At 44.2% G+C, this 23,202-nt stretch overlaps 1 protein-coding gene across 2 annotated transcripts in view; it reads left to right on the top strand.

Moving 5' to 3' along the window:
- Positions 1 to 23,202, top strand: part of GLI1 (GLI family zinc finger 1) — a 183,845-nt gene that overhangs the window by 151,070 nt on the left and 9,573 nt on the right. The window contains exons 2-7 of one of the 2 annotated variants that reach the window (XM_068265153.1): positions 2,449 to 2,605; positions 6,278 to 6,376; positions 8,531 to 8,726; positions 15,817 to 15,970; positions 18,521 to 18,628; positions 21,982 to 22,122. In XM_068265153.1, the coding sequence (XP_068121254.1) occupies positions 2,497 to 2,605; positions 6,278 to 6,376; positions 8,531 to 8,726; positions 15,817 to 15,970; positions 18,521 to 18,628; positions 21,982 to 22,122 (807 nt within the window). In that variant the 5' untranslated portion in view covers positions 2,449 to 2,496. Of the gene's footprint in view, positions 1 to 2,448; positions 2,606 to 6,277; positions 6,377 to 8,512; positions 8,727 to 15,816; positions 15,971 to 18,520; positions 18,629 to 21,981; positions 22,123 to 23,202 lie in introns of both variants that reach the window. The other variant, XM_068265152.1, reaches the window with a different exon arrangement.

Raw genomic sequence — 23,202 nt, 5'->3', positions numbered from 1 at the left:
AGTGCCACAGAAGAGGCTAGTGCTATATAAATCAATAATAATAATTTCTTGGAAGTCTTAAATGGCCAACTCATTTTAGGGCTGCAGATTTAAAGTGAAAATGTTACTTCTTAATAAATGAGATCCTGTGCATTATTGTTCATGTGCGGACTCAACAAAATTACAGAATTCAGTGGCTTCTCTGTGTAACATAGAGAGTGTTATTATAGACACCATTGACAAATTAACCTCCCTGATGGTAATCCTGAGCTACGCTCGGGCTAGGCGCTGGAAATTCTATGCAGAGTATAGCGCGCAGCAGGCATTTTTACTCACCTCCCGGGGGATCCAGGCGTCGGTAGCCCTTCTATTTCCTATCATTGGAGGCTCTGAATCACTCTGGTGAGATCACCGTCATAGATCTCGCCAAAGTGTTACAGCGCCACCCAGAGGACGGAGGTAAAATTGCAGTGCTGGAGCCCAGGGAGATGAGTGAGTGCTGGGGCTGCTGCTGGCGTTCTGGCGGCATGAATTTTTCCTGATTTTATGGTCTGAAACCTTTTAAAAAGACCATAAAATCCAGAAATAATCATACCGCCAGGGGGGTTAAGCCCATATTCTTAGCGATATAGCGCACTAGAGCACTTTTATCTGTGCTTTCAAATTGCTGACAATTGCCGGCAATTCCAAAAGTGCTAGTCTAATTAAAGTATACCTGAGATGAAAAAAATATACATACCTGGGGCTTCCTCCAGCTTCCTTCAGGCTCATCGGTCCATCGCGATCCTCCCAGGCCGCTTAGATCCTATGCTAGGTGGCCCAGTAATTCAGCCGGTCGGCCGCACGATCTCCCTTACACGCTCACGATGACAAGAGCGCGATGAGGGGGTGCACTTGCAGCGGAACCTCACATGCGCAGTTTCCCCAACTGACGCCACTGCCAGACCACCTACCTGATCCAAGCGGCGGAGGTGGATGGCGAAGGACCAGTGAGCCTGAGGGGGGCTGGAGAAAGCCCCCGGGTATATATATATTTTCGGATTTTTTTAATCTCAGGTATACTTTAAAGTGAATGGAGTGGAGCCCACAGAGTGATTGCGATTTGCCAAAATCACAAACGCAGGACCTGAAGCAATTTTGGAGTGACTCATTAGAGGAACGTGATGGTCCAAAATTGCTTTCCTCTAAAACGCTCCGGAATCACTCTGTTTTAAGTTGCAAAATCAGCATTTTGAGAGTGATTTTTCAATTACAATAGGGCATCCAGCCCTAGACTGGTTAGAAGATGGCAATAAGTACATGCTGGTTGTCAGAGGAAGAGCAGGTATTTATGTTGAGGGTTGGCTTTGAAATAAGACCTCTTGTTATGAGTAAAAGTGTATCAGTGAAAATGTGTCAGCGGTATGAGAGTCTGGTACGCTATAGACCACAGCATGAGGAATATAAGGAATTCTGTGCAAGTCCTCTTACTCTGCAAATAATTTCAAAATATTTTCCTTGCGAATGTGTTTGTTTTATTACTTACATCTTGAAAGCTGATTTGGTTTGTTAGGTTACTTATTAATAACCCCAGTCACTTTCTGGTTTTACACAGACCACCTACAGTTACGAGAAAAGGGAAATTAAGCTTCATTCGGACATGGCCCATCTGGATACAGTCACTTTTTCTTTTTCTTTTTTTTTTACTTGCACAGAACTGTACTATTTTAGCACCACCTACTGTCGCTTGTACACATTGCAGTTGCTAATGTGAACCATGTAATTAGCACCACAGCAGAATAGTTGATGTGCTAAGGAATAATCGTCCAATGTAAACTTCATAGAACTTTTAATTTATAAAAAAAATGCAACCAACGTGTGATTGCCAGTATCGTAATGCACCTAAACTGGCGATTTGACGCTCTATGCTCTCACCTCCCGTGACTGTGCAGATCAGCCTTTTTTAATCTTTTTAACCTGGAGGAACTCTGCAAATAATTTTTGGATCTCAAGGAACCCCTGCAAATATTTATTTTTTTATCTCGAGGAACTCCTGCATTTATTTTGCAGGTGGCATGGACTATAAAAGTGGGGATGGCTGTTTATTTCGCTACCACTTACTACAGTGTCCCTCATTATATTGTCTCCTTATTCTGATGTGCACATTATTATTTTGACAACCCCACGATCATGGGAAATGCCAAGGAACCCATGCAGAGTACTCAAGTAACCTTGGAGTTCCAGGGAAAGTCTGGTGTAGATTTTATGCTGTAAATAATATTTTAGAGCAAAGCAGAAATACTGAGTTTCATAAAACTTTAAGGCGCCTATAGACACGGGACTTTGGTTACTTTTCATATTTTAATAGCATAAATGCTGATTTATTGTATTAAAATTGTAATTGTATATGTTACATTTAAAATATGTTTGTATACTGTATTCATGTTTATGTAGTAGTATATATAGCAATATGTTTATATTATTTTGCAGGTCTTCTGAAAATATATTCTCAGATGCGTCAGTGACTAAGACGGTCCCATGATGGCATCTCGCCAGTGTCCACCTGCTATGTTCAACTCCATGAACCCTCCCATGAATGGCTACATGGAGCACTGCTACTTGAGGTCTCCTAATGTCATGGCCGAAGGTCAGTGAACAGTGATGTGACCTCATGTGATTAAAGTGCAACCTCAACTGTGCTAAAAACTACCGTAATGAACTAAGCCTGATCTACTAATGATTTTTTAGTTTGTACCCAAACATAGCTTGCTGCAGTTACATTGATGCCTGAAGATGTGGCATGATGCATATTTACTAGCTGCAAAAAGATTGCAATCAGTGGTGCTAAAAAGTTATACCGCATGTTAAAAGCGTAATGTGACACATACAGTGAAGCATACAGTACATGAAAAGTATGCTTCACCGCCACTGTAAACCACACTTTGCCCTCTATACGCACTGCATGCTGTGCATTAACCCAACGTAACCCGCCTCACTGCATCACTGAAGAGCCGATGTGGATGTGAATGTACCATAGATAGACATATAATTGCATCATGTTCGTATGTGATTATATTGTTCCTTGCCAGGGGCATAGCAATAGCCATATCAGTTGCTATGGGGCCCTGGAGCAGAGGGTGTTCAGGTGGTACTTGATGTATTCACTATTACCTTGCCTGTGTTTCTCCAACCTCTCACTTTGTCTTACTGCCCATGGACTATATGCAATGAAGATATCATGAGAATGTAAATTGCCCAATTAACTTATATCCATAAGGTAGGGGTAGGTGGCATTGCTCAAAAGTGCCTACAACTGATGGCCCCATCATAGTTTTGCTATGGGGCCCAATAATCTCTAGCTATGCCAATGCAACAGATGCAGTGTGAAAGGAGCCTACATTTGATTTATTTGGCAGTTTGAGATTCTCTAGCTTTGTGTGTGTTGTAGGAACTTATGCCCATAAAGGTTTCTAGATGTCCTCAAATCTGAAAACCACAGTGCATCTTTTCCCATGGCATATTGGCACATAGGCATGAAATGAGTTTTCACAGTTTTTTCCCAGAGTAGGGGTTGGGTTTTTAAACATGGTGTTTAAATGCTGGCATACTGTCCACTTAAACTATCCTTAAGAGCAATGATGAATGTTCTTTTTTCACACACTTTCTGTCTGTAAACTGGGTGCAGATAACTGAGCAAAAGGCCACGCTGAGGTCAGAGCATTTCCACTTCTCAGAAGTGATGCTCCTGCAATCTTCCATGAGATAATACAACAAACAGTCTTGGTGCTGAGTGCCATCCATTGACTGATAAGTGCCCTTCAGATTTTGGATTATGTTCAAAGAAACGCTTTCTTTTCTGACTATGCTCTTCTTAGTCAGTATGTCAACATCAAATCTGCACTATGTAGAACCAAAAATAAAGAATTATATACACTCACATAGAACTTTATTATGAGCACTATACTAATGCTCTGTAGGATCTCCCTTTGCCGTCAAAACAGCCTCAGAGCTTCATGCCTTGTGTTTCAGAAGATGATGGTCCCAGGAACATTCCTTTTAGCTTCTGGTTTTGTCATCATATTTGCATTTTCTGCAGACTGTACAGTTGTACAAGCTACAAATATTCCATCGTGCCAAACCACCACTAACCTGTACTCTTAACACATGACAGGTTGGGTCCATTCATTTTTTTTTTTGCGCACTAAATTCTAACTCTACCATCTGTGGTTCTCAGGATTAGTCAACATTCCTCAGACGAGGCAATATCCAGTGTTGGTGAGCTTCTGTCCACTGCAGCCTCAGTATTCTGTCCTTACCTGACAGCAGTGGAACCCAACATACAGTAGTGCTCATAAGTTTACAAGCCCTGGCAGAATGTATGATTTCTAAACTTTTTCATAGAGTATAAGTGCTAACCCCAAAACTTTTTTTTTGCTCATGGTTAGTGGTAGGCTGAGCGTACGTGTAATACCAACGCCAGTGAGCTGGGCGCAGGGTGAGCCGAATGATGACTCACCCTACTGCTGCTCAAATTCCCGGCGGCGTATTTCCCCTCCAAGTTGTAACAACTCGGAGGGGAAAGTAATTTGATGGTTTGGCAATTGCCAAAACCCCGAATTACCTTTACGTGGATTGCTCACTATAGCATTAGTGCACCAGTGCAGAGGTGCTGGTGTTTCCTATGTATGGCTTCATTGGTGTAAAAATCACTGAGATTACATTTTTCATTCATTCTGATGTTCAATGTGAAAATTATCTGAAGCTCCTGATCTGTAGCTGCATGATTATATATATTTGTTACGTATTTTCACAAATCGTTAATACACATAGACTGCATTGCATCTGTCAGCTATCACTCATTGGGCTTAATTCACTAAACTGTGATAACTAAAATATCACACCTTATCAAAGTTAACACGCCTTATCAGAGTAGCATAGCGAGCGCTACAAACTTGTGCCTGCTAATTGGCAATGGCACTCGTCCTGCCCTGAGCCCCTATGGGTTCGTAGCGCTCGCTATGCTATTCTGATAAGGTGTGTTAACTTTGATAAGGTGTGATATCACGGTTTAGTGAGTCAAGCCCATTGTCTCTATCTTTCTGCCATTGTCCTAAGAAAAGCAGTCAAGCGCCCCTGTAAATACTACTTAGACTTTCAAGCAATCCAAATGACCAATTCCAGAAGGTACACATTATGGGCTTGATTCACTAAACCGTGATAACTCAAATATCACACCTAATCAAAGATCACACCTTATGAAAAGATATCACACCTTATGAAAAAATATCACATCTTATCAAAGCTAACACGCCTTATCAATGTAGCATAGCGAGCACTACGAACTTATGCCTGCTAATTGGCAATGGCCAAAAATGCCAGGCATAAGAAGTTCAGGAATTTAGTATTTTATAACTGGGCAGGATTCTGTATGACAGTGGTCTGTGTTCCTCACTCTGAAGTTTCCAGGAGTAGACTCGGCTTGTCCCTGAGTGCTTCATGTACTGTCATTAAGTACCTGGGGAAACATATATTGAGCTCAGTGGAGACTGCAGTTACTATCTCATCCTCCAACCAGAAAAATATGAACGGCAGATGATTTCAGGCCGATTGAACACAGCTAAGGCCTTGACTGGGTCTAATTATTTACAAAAAGCTATGCAGCCCATATGTGTCCAGTTTTTAAACAATTAGTTGGCAACCCTAGTAAAGCTAGATCTGAATTCTGGGTGCATAATCATTACTATGAGCTACAAACTATGGCTCCTTACACTGACCTGACACTGAGTAAATTGCAAAGAAGGTAAAATCAGGTGTGCAGACTATTCATATTAAAGATCAAGGTGGACTTCTTTTTCTGCAAAGAAATTCTCTGGAAGTACTTACACATTAAATTCTATGGAAGTTAGCATAACATGGAGGTTGGCAGGTTGCTGTCGCTGTGTCTTACTGGCTCCAGTCCTCATATTACACAAAGCAACTCCAGTGGTCTGGGACACGTCCTATTTTCTGAAATTTATGTCAAATGTATCATTTTTTGTCCTTCAAACGATATCTGCTAAACAAAAGAGTTAGTATTCTCTAAACTGTGTGTCTACTCAGACATCTGACCAGCTGACCTTTGTTGAAGTAATCAATGTTTATATTGACAGGTCCAGTGGAAATAAAAGCAGTTTTGGAGACGATAGGATGGGAGAGTTCTGTTTGAGAGAACCATGTTTGCTGACATAGCAAAGTTTGACTGCAAAATATTCGAGCATACATTATTTCTCTTGAGCTGAAATCATAATCTAATGTGTTATAATTTGCATATATTTTTTAGGCATGCATGAGATGCCTTACTGCCATCAGAACAACCTCATGACCAGCCACCATAGCTTTGGACTGGCACAAACCAGTGACCATATGGCTAGTGCAGATGGTAAGTACTTACATTTGGATGCTGAAAGTTGGACTAAAGGTTGTAACCATGGTTGATTTTAAATAAAGCATGGCTGTCTTGTGCCATCAAGTGCCAACATTCTGTTGCCTAGAGATGTCATGTGTTCCCTTCATATCACTCTTCTGACCAGCAATGTTCCACCATTACCGAAAGCATTGCCGCTGACCTTCCACTATGTGTGCCCCGTATATTTGTCTCCTTACCGTTTATGCAACCCATCATACTCCTCATCCCTTTTTGCTTTTTCTGCCACCTCTAATTTTTTCTTATATTGCTCTTCCACTATCTGCATTTGCATCACATAAAAAATTAGTTGGCTCCATTCGTGCTGGGGGTATTAGTATAACTCCTGAGAAGGGATGGTCAATAAGATGCAAATAATTCAGAGTTGATGCAGGATATGACCACCTCAGCAGGATTTTATTGGTCTATTTTTTTTAAGTGCCCCAAATTTTGCATTTAAAATTTGCATAAAGCATCATCTCAGAATTATTTGCATCTCATTGACCATCCCTACCCCTTAACACTGGCATAGCAATAGAGGATGCAGATGCTGAAGCCACAACAGGACACCTGGACCTAAAGGGCCCAAATGGGGTCCTCCTCCAGTTGCTGCTCTAGCTCTTTATTAGTTCTGTAGTGGTAATGATTACCTATATATGTGCTGTACATGCTGCTAATCATTAGAAACCATCCTTTTTCCTCTGCCTACTTCTCTCTCACTCGGCAGCTGTCTTTGGAAAGCCAGCTTTGAACATCTTTATCAACATAAAATTGAATAGCATGCAAAGCAGGACTGGGCTAGGAGAGACAATTTATAATTCACTGTTGTGGTTCACATATACTTTACAATTAGACTGGGAGCAGAGTAAAGGGACATTCTTCCTTTGTTAAAAAAAAATGCCATGACAAATGGCATCTTATAATTTAATGTAAATAAAATAATATTCCCATTGCAGTTTGCAGTCTATTCTGCTGGTCTGGTAGGGACTGGATGCTCAAATAGCAATGTTTTCCAATCAGGAAATTGCTCTTTGTTAATTGCTACCCATCCAGAAATGCCCAAATAATTTCTCCCTTCCTGCAAATGTAATTACATGCACATTGCAGAAAACAATTGCAACTTTTCAGGTGTCATCGCCTGCACTAATTTAAAACTGATACAATAAATACTCGGGGTGCTGTCAGAAAGGCCAAGCTTATGAAGATAAAACCAAGGTAACTTGGCAATCAAAATGGCAGGGCCTCACTTATTATGTGGCAATGTGGCATACAGTATATTAGCATGAAGTTGAAGCTCTTGGATTCCTTCTTGCCTATCACCTCTTAAATTGTAAGGTCAATCATTTGACAATTGCAAACTGGGTTGCATATTATGAATATTACATGCAATACAATTTAATACACATTAACAATAAAGGGAAAATTTAGAACTCTGTTAATTTCCCTGTCATGGCTTTGGTACAAGAAGTAAAAGTTAATCACTCTAAGGCATAGGCGTAGCAATCACCCCTGCGACTCTGCCATTGTGGGGGGGGGGGAGTGGGGCTTTGGGAGTCCCTCCACCTCCCTCTCCCCAACCGCAAGTGCAGCCAATTAGCAAATAAACCTTCCCATTCACTCACCAAAAAATGTGTGCAGGAGCTTGTGAAATGTTTTTCTGCTTCTAGAAGATGCTTCACAGCAGAACACTCTCTGCTGCCATTCGCCAGCTCCCAATCACATGGGGTTCGGGGACGAAGGGGCCCCCACCAATCATTTTTGCAGGGGGGGGGCCCTATTAAGTTTAGTAATGCCCCGGCTCTAAGGGCATGTCAACATTCCACTGTTGGTGGGACTTTTTCTGTTGGAATCAGTAGCACCTGTTCACACTAGTTACAAGGTAGTGCAGAGCCATAAACAACAGGACTTCCTTTTCCCACTCTTTATAAGTGGCTGAAGTCCTAGTGTTATGATCCAGTTATCTGTAATTATGTTTTTGTTCCAGTGCATAAAGCAACAAAAAGGGGATTAGGGAAGAAAGTCAAAAGTACACTCATAAAAAAGTAGAACACATGCTGTAGCAACATAATACAAATAATGCAATATCTGTGGACTCTAGTAATTCTGTAACAGCTTCCTTATATCATGTAGGATCGAGATTCTCTACCCCTCGAAGTTCAGTAAAGCTAAGCAAGAAGAGGGCTATGTCTATTTCCCCTCTGTCAGATGCCAGCATTGACCTGCAGACCATGATACGGACATCTCCCAACTCTCTGGTGGCATTTATCAACTCCAGATGTTCTTCAGCCAATGGTTCTTATGGTCACTTATCAATTGGGACTATAAGGTATATGTTATGTATTTTTATTTTTTTTTTGTTAAAATCTGCTGCCTGTGTGTTACTATCTGCTAATATCCAGCACAACCACCTTTAGAAGCATGTTAGCTCATGGACCACTTTAACCACAGCCACCTGCCATCAGTTCACTCGCTCTACTATTTCTGAAATTCTTGCACCTTTGGCCTAGCAACTGATGATCATGCCAATTTTCCCCATGACAGCCACAGCTGCTTTAATAACAACTTGCTGACATTGCATCTTATGTACCTACAAAATCTCTGCACAATACACACATTTATTTGCAGTTGAGGAGAGGAAACTTACTGGGGAATGTGCACATAGCAGCCTGAGATGCCACTGCCTGCCAGTCACCAACTGAGAGGAACATACCCCATGGACTGGTTACCCCCTATAGCACCCCCTATACCCTCCCCATGCCTATAATCCCACAACCATCCCCTCCCATGCTTTGGCAATGCTAAATGTATTTGGTCCTGCCAATAATACTCTTTTGGATTGGACCAGTATGACCCAGGCAAGGGATGTACACTCTTGCCACCAAAGAACATTACAATGTACTGAATTCAAGCCAGTTTTGCAAGATCTCTTCATTTGGTAAGTCTGACTAGTCAGGATATGACAACACTCTTACATAGTTGTGTTTAACAGTTTTTATGTTCTCCCGATGGCTGTGTAGGCATCCTCGAGATCATCCATTATCCTCCCACAACCCAATATGTTCTGGATGGTTAAATGTCCTCTCCACATATTAGCTTTAAAGGGAATCCCAGGTTAGAGTGATGTGGAGGCTGTCATGATGGCTAACACGGTACAATACCCTATTGCTAGAGTTGGGCCGAACGGTTCGCCTGCGAACGGTTCCATGCGAACTTCCGTGGTTCGCGTTCGCGTCCCGCAGGCGAATGTTTGCGGAAGTTCGGTTCGCCCCATAATGCACCATGGAGGGTCAACTTTGACCCTCTACATCACAGTCAGCAGGCCCAGTGTAGCCAATTAGGCTACACTAGCCCCTGGAGCCCCACCCCCCTTATATAAGGTAGGCAGCGGCGGCCATTACGGTCACTCGTGTGCCTGCATTAGTGAGAGTAGGGCGAGCTGCTGCAGACTGTCTCTCATAGGGAAAGATTAGTTAGGCTTAGCTTGTTCCTGGCTGCATACCTGTTCTGTGAACCCACCACTGCATACCTGTACTGTGAACCCACCACTGCATACCTGTTCATTGAACCCACCACTGCATACCTGTTCAGTGAACCCACCACTGCATACCTGTTCAGTGAACCTGCCACTGCATACCTGTTCTGTGAACCCACCACTGCATACCTGTTCTGTGAACCCACCACTGCATACCTGTTCAGTGAACCCACCACTGCATACCTGTTGTGTTCAGTGAACCCGCCACTGCATACCTGTTCTGTTCAGTGGACCCGCCACTGTATACCTGTTCAGTGAACCCGCCACTGCATACCTGTTGTGTTCAGTGAACCTGCCACTGCATACCTGTTCTGTGAACCCGCCACTGCATACCTGTTCTGTGAACCCACCACTGCATACCTGTACTGTGAACCCACCACTGCATACCTGTTCAGTGAACCCACCACTGCATACCTGTTCAGTGAACCTGCCACTGCATACCTGTTCTGTGAACCCACCACTGCATACCTGTTCTGTGAATCCACCACTGCAAACCTGTTCAGTGAACCCACCACTGCATACCTGTTGTGTTCAGTGAACCCGCCACTGCATACCTGTTCTGTTCAGTGGACCCGCCACTGTATACCTGTTCAGTGAACCCACCACTGCATACCTGTTGTGTTCAGTGAACCTGCCACTGCATACCTGTACTGTGAACCCACCACTGCATACCTGTTCAGTGAACCCACCACTGCATACCTCTTCAGTGAACCCACCACTACATACCTGTTCTGTGAACCCACCACTGCATACCTGTTCAGTGAACCCACCACTGCATACCTGTTGTGTTCAGTGAACCCGCCACTGCATACCTGTTCTGTTCAGTGGACCCGCCACTGTATACCTGTTCAGTGAACCCGCCACTGCATACCTGTTGTGTTCAGTGAACCTGCCACTGTATACCTGTTCTGTTCAGTGAACCCGCCACTGCATACCTATTGTGTTCAGTGAACCTGCCTCTGTATACCTGTACTGTTCAGTGAACCCGCCACTGTATACCTGTTCTGTTCAGTGAACCCGCCACTGCATACCTGTTGTGTTCAGTGAACCCGCCACTGTATACCTGTTGTGTTCAGTGAACCCGCCACTGTATACCTCTTCAGTGAACCCGCCACTGCATACCTGTTGTGTTCAGTGAACCCGCCACTGTATACCTGTTCTGTTCAGTGAACCCACCGCATCAGTGCGCATACCTGTGCAGTTAAGTGAACCCACCTACCTACGTGAGTGCACGCAGTGTGATATACCACTCCGTGCATACCCGATATGGACAAAACAGGTAGAGGAAGAGGTAGTGCCAGAGCCAGAGGAAGGCCACCCGGCAGGTCTGCGCGAGGTCGTGTAAATGTAATTTCGTGTGGACCTGGCCCACAGTACAGTGCTCGGAAGAAGGCACGTCCCATCACGTCCCAAGATTGTCAGGACGTGGTTGAGTATTTAGCGACACAGAACACCTCATCTTGCTCAGCCACCAGCGCTACTACTAGCACCACTTCCGCTGCATTTGACACTTCGCAAGAATTATTTAGTGTTGAAATCACTGATGCACAGCCATTGTTGTTACAGCCAGATGAATTTTCACCAGCTCATATGTCTGAGTTACGCGGCAACACTATGGATGTAACGTGTAAGGAGGATGAAGGACCTACTGATGGTGCATGTTTGGATTTTTCTGAGGCAAGCGAAGCTGGGCAGGATGATTACGATGATGACGATGATAGGGATCCTCTGTATGTTCCCAATAGAGGAGATGAAGAGGGGGACAGTTCAGAGGGGGAGTCAGAGAGTAGTAGGAGGAGAGAAGTTGCTGAAAGAAGCTGGGGCAGCTCTTCGTCAGAAACAGCTGGTGGCAGTGTCCGGCACCATGTATCGCCACCTATGTACAGCCAGCCAACTTGCCCTTCAGCATCAGCTGCCGAGGTCCCCATAGTGCCCACATCCCAGGGTGGCTCAGTGGTGTGGAAATTTTTTAATGTGTGTGCCTCAGATCGGACCAAAGCCATCTGTTCGCTCTGCCAACAAAAATTGAGCCATGGAAAGGCCAACACTCACGTAGGGACAAGTGCCTTACGAAGGCACCTGGAGAAAAGGCACAAACAGCAATGGGATGGCCACCTGAGCAAAAGCAGCAGCAGCACACAAAAGAAAAGTCACCCTCCTTCTCCTCTTCCTCCTTCAGGTGCATCATCTGCTTCTGCCGCTTTCTCCCTTCCACCTTCACAGGCACCCTCCTCCACTCCGCCTCTGCCCTTGAGTGCTTCCTGCTCCTCTGCCCACAGCAGCAGTCAGGTGTCCGTGAAGGAAATGTTTGAGCTGAAGAAGCCAATTTCGGCCAGTCACCCCCTTGCCCGGCGTCTGAAAGCTGGCGTGGCGGAACTGTTAGCTCGCCAGCTGTTACCATACCGGCTGGTGGACTTTTCGAGAAAGGCCATACCCCAACTGCACCATGAAGTTGAGAGGCAAGTGGTGTCATCTCTTGCGAAGAGCGTTGGGTCAAGGGTCCACCTGACCACGGATGCCTGGTCTGCCAAGCACGGGCAGGGCCGCTACATTACGTACACAGCCCATTGGGTCAACCTGGTGGTGAACGATGGCAAGCAGGGCGCAGCGGACCAAGTTGTGACACCTCCACGGCTTGCAGGCAGGCCTCCTGCAACCTCCTCTCCTCCTGCTACATGCTCTTCGCTGTCCTCCTCCTCCTTGGCTGAGTGGCAGTTCTCCTCTCCAGCTACACAGCCCCAGCTCCGCAGGGCCTATGCTGCATGCCAGGTACGACGGTGTCACGCCATCTTAGACATGTCTTGTCTCAAAGCGGAGAGTCACACTGGAGCAACTCTCCTGGCTGCTCTTAAGAAACAGGTGGATGAGTGGCTGACCCCGCACCACCTGGAGATAGGCAACGTGGTGTGCGACAACGGCAGCAATCTGCTTGCCACTTTGCATATGGGGAAGCTGACACACATACCCTGCATGGCACATGTCATGAATCTAGTTGTTCAAAGATTTGTGGCAAAGTACCCTGGCTTAGCGGATGTCCTGAAGCAGGCCAGGAAGTTCTGTGGGCATTTGAGGCGGTCTTACACAGCCATGGCACGCTTTGCGGAAATTCAGCGGAAAAACAACATGCCGGTGAGACGCCTGATTTGCGATAGCCCGACTCGCTGGAATTCGACCCTGCTCATGTTCTCCCGCCTGCTAGAACAGAAGAAAGCCGTCACCCAGTACCTCTACAACTACAGTAGAATGAAACAGTCTGGGAAGATGGGGATGTTCTGGCCCGACAACTGGACACTGATGAAAAATGCATGCAGGCTCATGCGGCCGTTTGAGGAGGTGACCAACCTGGTGAGCCGCAGTGAGGGCACCATCAGCGACTTAATTCCCTACGCTTACTTCTTGGAGCGTGCTGTGCGTAGAGTGGCGGATGAAGCTGCGAATGAGCGTGACCAGGAACCGTTACGGCAGGAACAGGCATGGGACCAATTTTCATCAGACCCAGCTGTTTCCTCAACACCTGCGGCAGCACAGAGGGGGGAGGAGGAGGAAGAAGAGAAGTCGTGTGCAGAAGACGAGTCAGACTCAGAGGATGATGAGCAAGGTGTTTCTTTGGGGGAGGAGGAGGAGGAGGGGACGTCGGCAGGAGAACAACCGCAGCAGGCGTCGCAGGGGGCTTGTGCTGCTCAACCTTCCCGTGGTATTGTTCGCGACTGGGGGGAGGAGGTTGACTTACGTGACGTCACTGAGGAAGAGCAAGAGGAGATGGAGGGTACTGGATCCGACTTTGTGCAGATGTCGTCTTTTATGCTGTCCTGCCTGTTGAGGGACCCCCGTATAAAAAACCTCAAGGGGAATGAGCTGTACTGGGTGGCCACACTACTAGACCCTCGGTACAGGCACAAAGTGGCGGACCTGTTACCAACTGACCTGAAGGTGGAAAGGATGCAGCACATGCAGAACCAGCTGTCAACTATGCTTTACAATGCCTTTAAGGGTGATGTGACAGCACAACGCCAGCAAGGTACCACTGCCACTAATCCTCCTCCCGTGTCCACGCAGTCAAAGACAGGACGCTCCAGCGATCTCATGGTGATGTCGGACATGCGGACGATCTTTAGTCCAACGCCTCGCCGTAGCCCTTCCGGATCCACCCTCCACCAACGCCTGGAACGGCAGGTAGCCGACTACCTGGCCTTAAGTGTGGATGTAGACACTGCTGTGAACAGCGATGAGGAACCCTTGAACTACTGGGTGCGCAGGCTTGACCTGTGGCCAGAGCTGTCCCAATTTGCCATCCAACTTCTCTCCTGCCCTGCTGCAAGCGTCCTGTCAGAAAGGACCTTCAGCGCAGCTGGAGGCATTGTCACTGAGAAGAGAAATCGCCTAAGTCACAAAAGTGTTAAGTACCTCACCTTTATCAAAATGAATGAGGCATGGATCCCGGAGGGCTGCTGCCCGCCCCAAGACTAATTCAGTCCCCGCACACACAGCATCTCTGCCTGCACGCCGTGTGACTGGCTGCCTGGCCTGCCCCAAGAAGACTAAGTCGCTCCCAGTCCCTCCACACAGCATGTCTGCCTGCAGGCCGCTTGACTACCTTCTCCGCCACCACCAACAGGGTCCGGGACTCCAGGCGGATTGCTGAATTTTTTAGGCCGCTGCTAGCAGCGGCCGCTGTAATCATTTTTCTGGTGCGTGTACATGACTGCCTAATTTTTCTGGCTGCACTGCGGGCAGCTGCAACAACAAAAGAAAAGGCATGTACATGCGCCCATTCCCCTTCGTGATCATTACCTTGCTGTGGTGAAGGGGCTTGCGTATCACAATGAAGCAATGACCGGCGCCTAGATGAGTGTCTCGGGGGGCACACAAAAGATAGTAAGGTCGTTGCTTCATTGTGGTCAGACCAAATTTGATCAGCTGGACAGTCACTGTTCTGTCATTCAGCTACATCAGCCAGGCGACCATATGGGCTGTAAAGCCACCAAAACCTGCACTCTCGCCATGGTGTGCACCAGTCCAGCACGGCCGTCACTACACAAACAGCTGTTTGCGGTGCGTTACACGGTGAGTTTGGTGTGTCAGTGTGAAGCAGTACCTTAATTACACTACCTGATTGATGTATACACATGCAAGATGTTTTAAAGCACTTTAGGCCTGTCATTTAGCATTCAATGTGATTTCTACCCTTAAAACGCTGCTTTGCGTCAAATCCAGATTTTTCCCGGGGACTTTTGGCGTGTATCCCACTCCGCCATGCCCCCCTCCAGGTGTTAGACCCCTTGAAACATCTTTTCCATCACTTTTGTGGCCAGCAGAATTTTTTTTTCCAAAGTTCACCTCCCCATTGAAGTCTATTGCGGTTCGCGAACTTTTCCGCGAACCGAACGTTCCGCGGAAGTTCGCAAACCCGGTTCGCGAACCTAAAATCGGAGGTTCGGCCCAACTCTACCTATTGCTACTATATTTAATTCCTTGAATCTGTGCCTCTAGTACTTGTATATCCATAGACTCTAAACAAGCATACAGATCAGGTGCTAGGACTCACGTCCGACTGGATTGACCACATGCTTGTTTCAGGGTTGTGACTCAGACACTACTGATGCTAGAAGATCAACAGGACTGTCAGGCAATTGGTATTGTGGAAATACTTACGACAGCCTCTATATCACTCTCACCTCAGGTACACTTTAAGGTAGACATATACTGTTAGATGTGGTAAAGTATATATAACCTCACTCACATACGGCTGCTGTCTGACTCACTAAATCACAATTGTATAAATTCTAGGATCAATATATTCTTATTTATTGACAATACTGCAATACAATTTAGTTTGTATTTTTAAATGTTAATTTATATTTAAATCACTTTACTTTGTTTTCAGTCCATCGCTTGGGTATCAGAACTGCCTCAATCACCAGAGGCCTCAGGGCACCTCTTATGGAGCAAACGCCCATATGTCTTACAACTCACACGAGCACTTATCCAGCAGAGGGGTGGGCGCTCTTCAGTCTCGCACCTCCATCAAGCACTGCCAGGTGGGTGTGTTCTATCTATCCAGTGATCATTTCCGGAGCCAATGGAAACCTAAAAAACAGATTTATATTCATAGCGCTAATGTATTTAATGTGAGACGTGCAAAAACTGGGATTGGTAAAAGTAACGCAGCCTATTTAAAGTGTCTTAAAGTGAACCTTAAGCCAGGAAAAAAAAATGAGTTTTACTCACCTGGGGCTTCCACCAGCCCCCTGCAGCAGTCCTGTGCCTCGCAGCCACTTACTAATCCTCTGGTCCCCCGCTGCCAGCTAGTTTCATTTTTGCCGCCAGGCCCGTCAGGACTGGCCACGCGTAGCTTTTTCCGCATTCCCCACTGTAATTAGCACTATTGCGGGCCGCAACGCGTACAAAAATACGCGTTGCCGCATATCTATGCATTCATAATGCGGCAACGCGTATTTTTGTATACATTGCGGCCCACAATACCGCTAATTACAATGCAGAAAAAGCTACGCATGGCCAGTCCTGACGGGCCTGTCGGCAAAAAAGAAAATAGCTGGCAGCGGGGGACAAGAGGATTAGTGAGTGGCTGCGAGGGCACAGGACTGCTGCAGGGGGCTGGTAGAAGCCCCAGGTGAGTAAAACCTTTTTTTTTCTGGCTTAAGTGTCCCTTTAAGCCAAGTTTTCTGGACAAACAACTTATGAAGTAGGAATATATCACAATAGTGTCATGATTATTTCAAATAAAAGACATGCTAAAAACTTTAATGTGCTGAATTACTTTCCCTTTATTTATAGCTGCACAAAAAGCATGAAACAAACAAACACAAAATAATATAATACTTCAAGAGATCTATAGAGGGTTCCAGATTTATATGCTCTTCCATAAGCAACTGTTCCATTTACAAGTAATAACTTGAAGCAGTGCTGCAGTATTTGGTTGCTGCAGTGTATGGTCATGGCTACAGATAAATGACTATACATTTCCCCAACTGTTCCATTTACAAGTAATAACTTGAAGCAGTGCTGCAGTATTTGGTTGCTGCAGTATATGGTCATGGTCACAGATAAATGACTATACATTTCCCCAACTGTTCCATTTACAAGTAATAACTTGAAGCAGTGCTGCAGTATTTGGTTGTTGCAGTGTATGGTCATGGCCACAGATAAATGACTATACATTTCCCCAACTGTTCCATTTACAAGTAATAACTTGAAGCAGTGCTGCAGTATTTGGTTGCTGCAGTATATGGTCATGGTCACAGATAAATGACTATACATTTCCCCAACTGTTCCATTTACAAGTAATAACTTGAAGCAGTGCTGCAGTATTTGGTTGCTGCAGTATATGGTCATGATCACAGATAAATGACTATACATTTCCCCAACTGTTCCATTTACAAGTAATAACTTGAAGCAGTGCTGCAGTATTTGGTTGCTGCAGTATATGGTCATGGTCACATATAAATGACTATACATTTCCCCAACTGTTCCATTTACAAGTAATAACTTGAAGCAGTGCTGCAGTATATGGTTTCTGCAGTATATGATCATGGCCACAGATAAATGACTATACATTTCCCCAACTGTTCCATTTACAAGTAATAACTTGAAGCAGTGCTGCAGTATTTGGTTGCTGCAGTATATGGTCATGGTCACAGATAAATGACTATACATTTCCCCAACTGTTCCATTTACAAGTAATAACTTGAAGCAGTGCTGCAGTATATGGTTTCTGCAGTATATGATCATGGCCACAGATAAATGACTATACATTTCCCCAAGGAGATGTATAGTCATTTATCTCCTGTCTGTGTGAGCAAATATTGCCCCACCCACCTATATTCTCTTGTCTATGCAAAGCAGGTAATCATGGCACATGGCTTGTTCAGAGGATGTGGCACTACCATAGACCACAATGTAATTTGCAGCTATGGCAGCGCCCCTAGCCAAACTCTGGACATCGGTTTTAGCAGCGGCTGGAGTCAGTAAGGGGTGCACAAAGGTCAGCTACCGTGTAGTCACCGTTCGGATAATGGCAGACATAGTGGGAGTGGTGAGCAAATAGTGCTCAGGGTTCCTTGGGCGTCAGGGTTCGGCTATTATGTAGCCAAACCTGTATTGGCTGCGGCACGCTGCTAGTGTTAGGCATAGGTAGATAGAGGGTAGTGTTAGGTGTAGGTGGGGGGTTAGTGTTAGGCATAGGTATGGAGGCTTAGTGTCAGGCATAGGTAGGAGGAAGGTTAATGTTAGGTGTAGGTGAGGGTGGGTTAGTGTCAGGCATAGGTGGATGGGAGTTAGTGTTAGGCATAGGTAGGGGGAAGGTTACTGTTAGGCATAGGTGGATGAAAGTTAGTATGAGGGATGCATTAGGGAAAACGATAGTTGAATATCGGTAAGATTACCTATATTTTATCTATTTGCTATATTTTTAAATTGTATCCAACAAAAATACAGATAATACTGAATGTAAAAGAAACAATTATTTAATTTTCTCCTCTAAATGGAGGGGTGTCTATTCGCAGTGCTAACTTATCTGGAAATATGTGTCCCCCTGCATACCAATACCAATGCATCGGTTTTCTTTGCAGATGAAATCAGAGCCATTATCAGGCACAAGCTTAGATGCCATGAACGCCAAACGCCTGGAGGAGGGATCAGAGGGAGATATATCAAGCCCAGCTTCAGCTGGCACTCAGGTATAATCGCTAGTGTTGGTGTTTGAATTTGGGTTAGTGAAATTAGAATACCAACACTACTAATAGCAAATATCAAGGTTATGGTCTGTCTGTGTCTGTTCCCTAATAGACTGCATGAATTCTGCCTACACACCGTCAGGGAGAGATCACACTTCATGCATTTCAGCAGCGTTTTACCGCAATGCAAAATCACATGTAATGATTTTCTATGGGGCTGCTGTGTTTTGCGATTCTGTGTAGCACAGAAAAAATATACGGCCTGTACTCCTTTACACACATTACATGCCATTTCTCACTGGCTAATGTCAAAAAACGCATGCGTGAAAACACGAACATATCATGCGGCAAAACTCTTGCGGAAAACTTCTGTGGTTCCAGCAGAAGTGTGATCCCTCCCTCAAATTCTGAGTCTTATCAGATGGTAGAGGTCACATTAACAATATGGATGAAAAACAAACTGAAGTGTGTAGTGACCTTTGTTCTATGACTAAGAATCTATTAGGTCTGAAACATGTCAGCCTCTACATGTTGCATTTTGTCTAAATAAATCGTTTGTATAGCGTTTTTCTCCCGTTGGATTCAAAGCACTTGTGAGGCAGCCACTAGAGCGCACTCAGTAGGCAGTAGCAGTGTTAGGGAATTTTGCCCAAGAACTCTTCACTGAATAGGCTCTGGCTTACCAAATAGGAAGAGCAGAGATTTGAACCCTGGTCTCTTGTGTCAGAGGCAGAGCTCTTAAAGTGTACCAGAGATAATTAAATCTAAAGATTCAATACTTACCCGGGGGGTTCCTCCAGCCCCATAAACACATGTGAGTCCCACGCCGTCCTCCCGCGGTCTTTCGTCGAGCCTCAATCAGCACCGGTAACTGGTTCAGTCAGGTCCGGTCTGGGTCTACTGTGCATGAGTGGACCTCCCTCGCATGCGCAGAATACCCAGACTGATGCGACTGAAGCAATTACCTGGAAAAAAGGGAGCAGGATATAGCCAAAATTAAGTTTTTATCTAATTAAGTTTTTCTATAAAACAATATTTTTCGTTTATAGCTTATAAACAAAAATCAAGCGCTAAATATTTTTATTTTGAATAAACGGAAATGAAACGGCAAAATACCATCTATAACAAAAAACGATATTTACACTTGTATTAAGCATAGTAATACAATTGTAGATGTTACAGGTATTTTACTGCAACTGTACCTAACCCTACTCTCACACAGAACCCTCCCTGTACCTAACCCCTAGAACTCCCTGGTGGTGCCTAACCCTAAAACCCCCATTGTGGTACCTAACCCTAACCACCCCCCTGGTGGTGCCTAACCACCCCCCTGGTGATGCCTAACCCTAACACCCCGATGGTGCCTAACCCTAACCACCCCCCTGGTGGTGCCTAACCCTAACCACCCTACCCCGGTGGTGCCTAACCCTAACCACCCCCTGGTGGTGCCTAACCCTAACCACCCACCTGGTGGTGCCTAAACCTTACCACCCCCTGGTGGAGCCTAGCCCTAACCACCCCCTAGTGTTGCCTAACCCTAACCATCCCCACTGCACAAACACCCTTACACACATATAAACAATAATACATTTAATCCTTAAAATACTTCACTACAAATAACATGAATAGAATAATTTACATATTTTTAATAGCATAAATAGCCTTAAAATCACATACACATTAAAAATATTATAAATAGAAAAAGTTATATAAGTATAATGGAATAAACAGCCTTACAATCACATACGCATTAAAAATCTTAAAATAATGGTAATATTAAAAGAGATATATTAGTAAGATAAAAAATCTGAAAACTATAATCGACGCATTATAATTCTGAAATTAAAGTTAATACCAAAAGCGATGTATTTCTAATACAATAAGGTTCAAAACGATATTTAAGCATTATACGTATGAAAACGAATTTTAAAACCATAAGTGTAAACAAAAATTTACTTACACTCCTGAAAGCGAAATTTAAAAACGAAAAAATAAGTAAAACCTCCTAAAAGCGAAATTTAAAAACAACTTAATAAGTAGAAGCAAAAGTCAAAATTAATTTGTTATAAACAATATTTGTAATAAACCTTATTCTGTAAACGAAAACTTTTGTTAACACAATCCCTACAACCGCTATTTCTTGGGCGCCCTAATTTCCTGTCAGGCGCCCAATAGCAGATATTTTGCATTTTAGCCTATGGTGGCGCCCTTTTTGTCCATTAGCCCTTTTTGTCCAAATGTGCCCTCTTTCCTTCCTGCTTCCCTTTCCACCACCCTACAGGAAGGTTCAAGTCTTCACCTAGTTTATTGTAATTGTTACTTTCACATCGACTACATCAGCTTCTATCTTTGTATCTGCTGATTTTTTTAGTTTTGACATGCGGTTTTCAATAGAGCTAACCTCCAACAATGTAGTTTTTCATCCTATACTCACTTTCCATTGCCCAGGTTTAAATACTTTGGGTTCAAGGCTATATTTTCCACAAGACACTAGGCTGTGGCTTTGTTTAGGGTTAGATGGAAAGAACAATATTTTCACTTTTAGTTTACTTGTTATCTTAGTTTTGATTGGCCACCTCTGGAGCCTTATGGATAAATCCAGCATCAATAAATGAAGTGCAAGCTGGTTTGTACTTAAGACAATTACTACATTCTCAGTAAGTCTAATAACATGCAATAGCTCATATCCTGTCATATCTTAAAGGACACCTGAAGTGAGAGGGATATGGTGGCTGCCATATTTATTTCCTTTTAAACAATACCAGATACTTCGTTATCCTGCTGATCCTCTGCCTCTAATACATATATATATATATATATATATATATATATATATATATATATATATATATATATATATATATATATATATATGCAGATCAGGCGTTTCTGACAATATTTTCAGAACTGAGAAGATTAGCTGTATGCCTGTTTCTTGTGTTATTCAGACACTACTGCAGCCAATTAGATCAGCAGAGCTGCCAGGCAAAGGGTATTGTTTAAAAGGAATTAAATATGGCCGCCACCATATACTTATCACTTCAGGTTTCCTTTAACTGATACAGTCCATCGATGTCTCTCTATGTAAAGAAGATATCTTTTCCAGCAGTTCATTTGTGAATTCCGACAATAACCATCTAACATATGTGGCGGTAGGACGAAAGAAGGAAGGGAATATGTACCAAGGGGAGTCAGCATTTTCCTGTGCCTAAAACAGAATAAGTTCTAAGTGCAGCCACTCCATTGCCAGATACCATACAGCATATTGTATGCATTTCAAAGAAATTATAAAAATAGAAAGATCAGGTTATACAGAATACTTTCCGGCATCTGTTCATTGTTTTCCTTTGAAATAGGATCCGCTGCTCGGGCTGCTCGATGGTCGCGATGACTTGGAGAAGGAAGACGGGAAACATGAACCAGAAGCCGTGTATGAGACTAATTGTCACTGGGAAAACTGTACTAAGGAGTTTGATACGCAGGAGCATCTTGTACATGTAAGACAGATGTTCTCAGTCTGACTTATGCTATTTCTCAATGTAATTCCTAGCTTTTCTAGATAGAGTCCATTTTAGGGCTGGTTCAGATGGACGTTTGGAGGCGTTGCGTTCGTTGGCGTCGCGTTTAGCAGCGTTCGTGTGCGTTTGGATGCGGTCGCGTTTTTTCTTCCCCTAGGGGGACATTAGCCGTCGCGGTTAACCTCCCCTGAAAGCTACATGTAGCTTCCAGGGGCTCCTTGAACGCCAGGGAAAATCGGGACCCAAACGCCGCGTTTGTGTAAACGCGCTTGAAAGCTTGGTACAAACGCTCCCATTCACTTGAATGGGAGCGTTTAACACCAAGCCCTGAATGCTGGCTGTAAACGCTCTGCAAACGTCCGTCTGAACCAGCCCTAAAGGACAACTATCAAATAAACTGTTGAGGGGTAAACCCCACATACCTATAGTGCTATTAGCCAGTAACAATAGAAGACTTTTAAGAAGTCTCTTATCACAGCCTGTGTGAAGTAAATGTCTTGTCTATCAGGTCCCTGCTTTATAAGTCAGCGTCGAGGCCAGAGCTGTACCAGGTAGATAGGTGCCACTTACCTGTCACTATTCACAGAGGAATAATTTAATGTTTGTTTCTGCCCTGACCACTCACACTGCTTCCACACAGATCATATGTGAGCAGCTGAGACATTTTTCAACTACAGAGAAAAGGATCTAAAGAGAAGGGCCCTTACTTAATTCCTGTTCTTGGATGCTTACACCCACCTTTCTGAATGAGCTCTTCCTGGCTGTAATCTTCTGACTTTTTACTTTAGAACTGCATGAAGCAGAGATATAGGAACAAGGCACACAGAGCTGCAACTGATGAGTTATTTGCATACTAATTTGTTGCTATATCTCTGTTTTCTGTCATTCTGAAGACATTTGAGTCAAAGGATTACAGCCAGTAAGGACTGTTTCTGTATGTTGGATGTGCTAGACTCCTCCATAGTACTGTAACTCCCACAGTGAACACTGTTATCTGTAAATGTCATATTTTCTTCACATAAGAAATGAAAATATGAAAAAAGAGGCCTTTGCATTGCT

Source organism: Hyperolius riggenbachi, chromosome 2, assembly GCF_040937935.1.
Source record: "Hyperolius riggenbachi isolate aHypRig1 chromosome 2, aHypRig1.pri, whole genome shotgun sequence".
Classification (NCBI taxonomy): domain Eukaryota; kingdom Metazoa; phylum Chordata; class Amphibia; order Anura; family Hyperoliidae; genus Hyperolius; species Hyperolius riggenbachi.
Note: the sequence above shows the minus strand (reverse complement) of the source record. Positions and strands in the feature narration are given on the sequence as shown.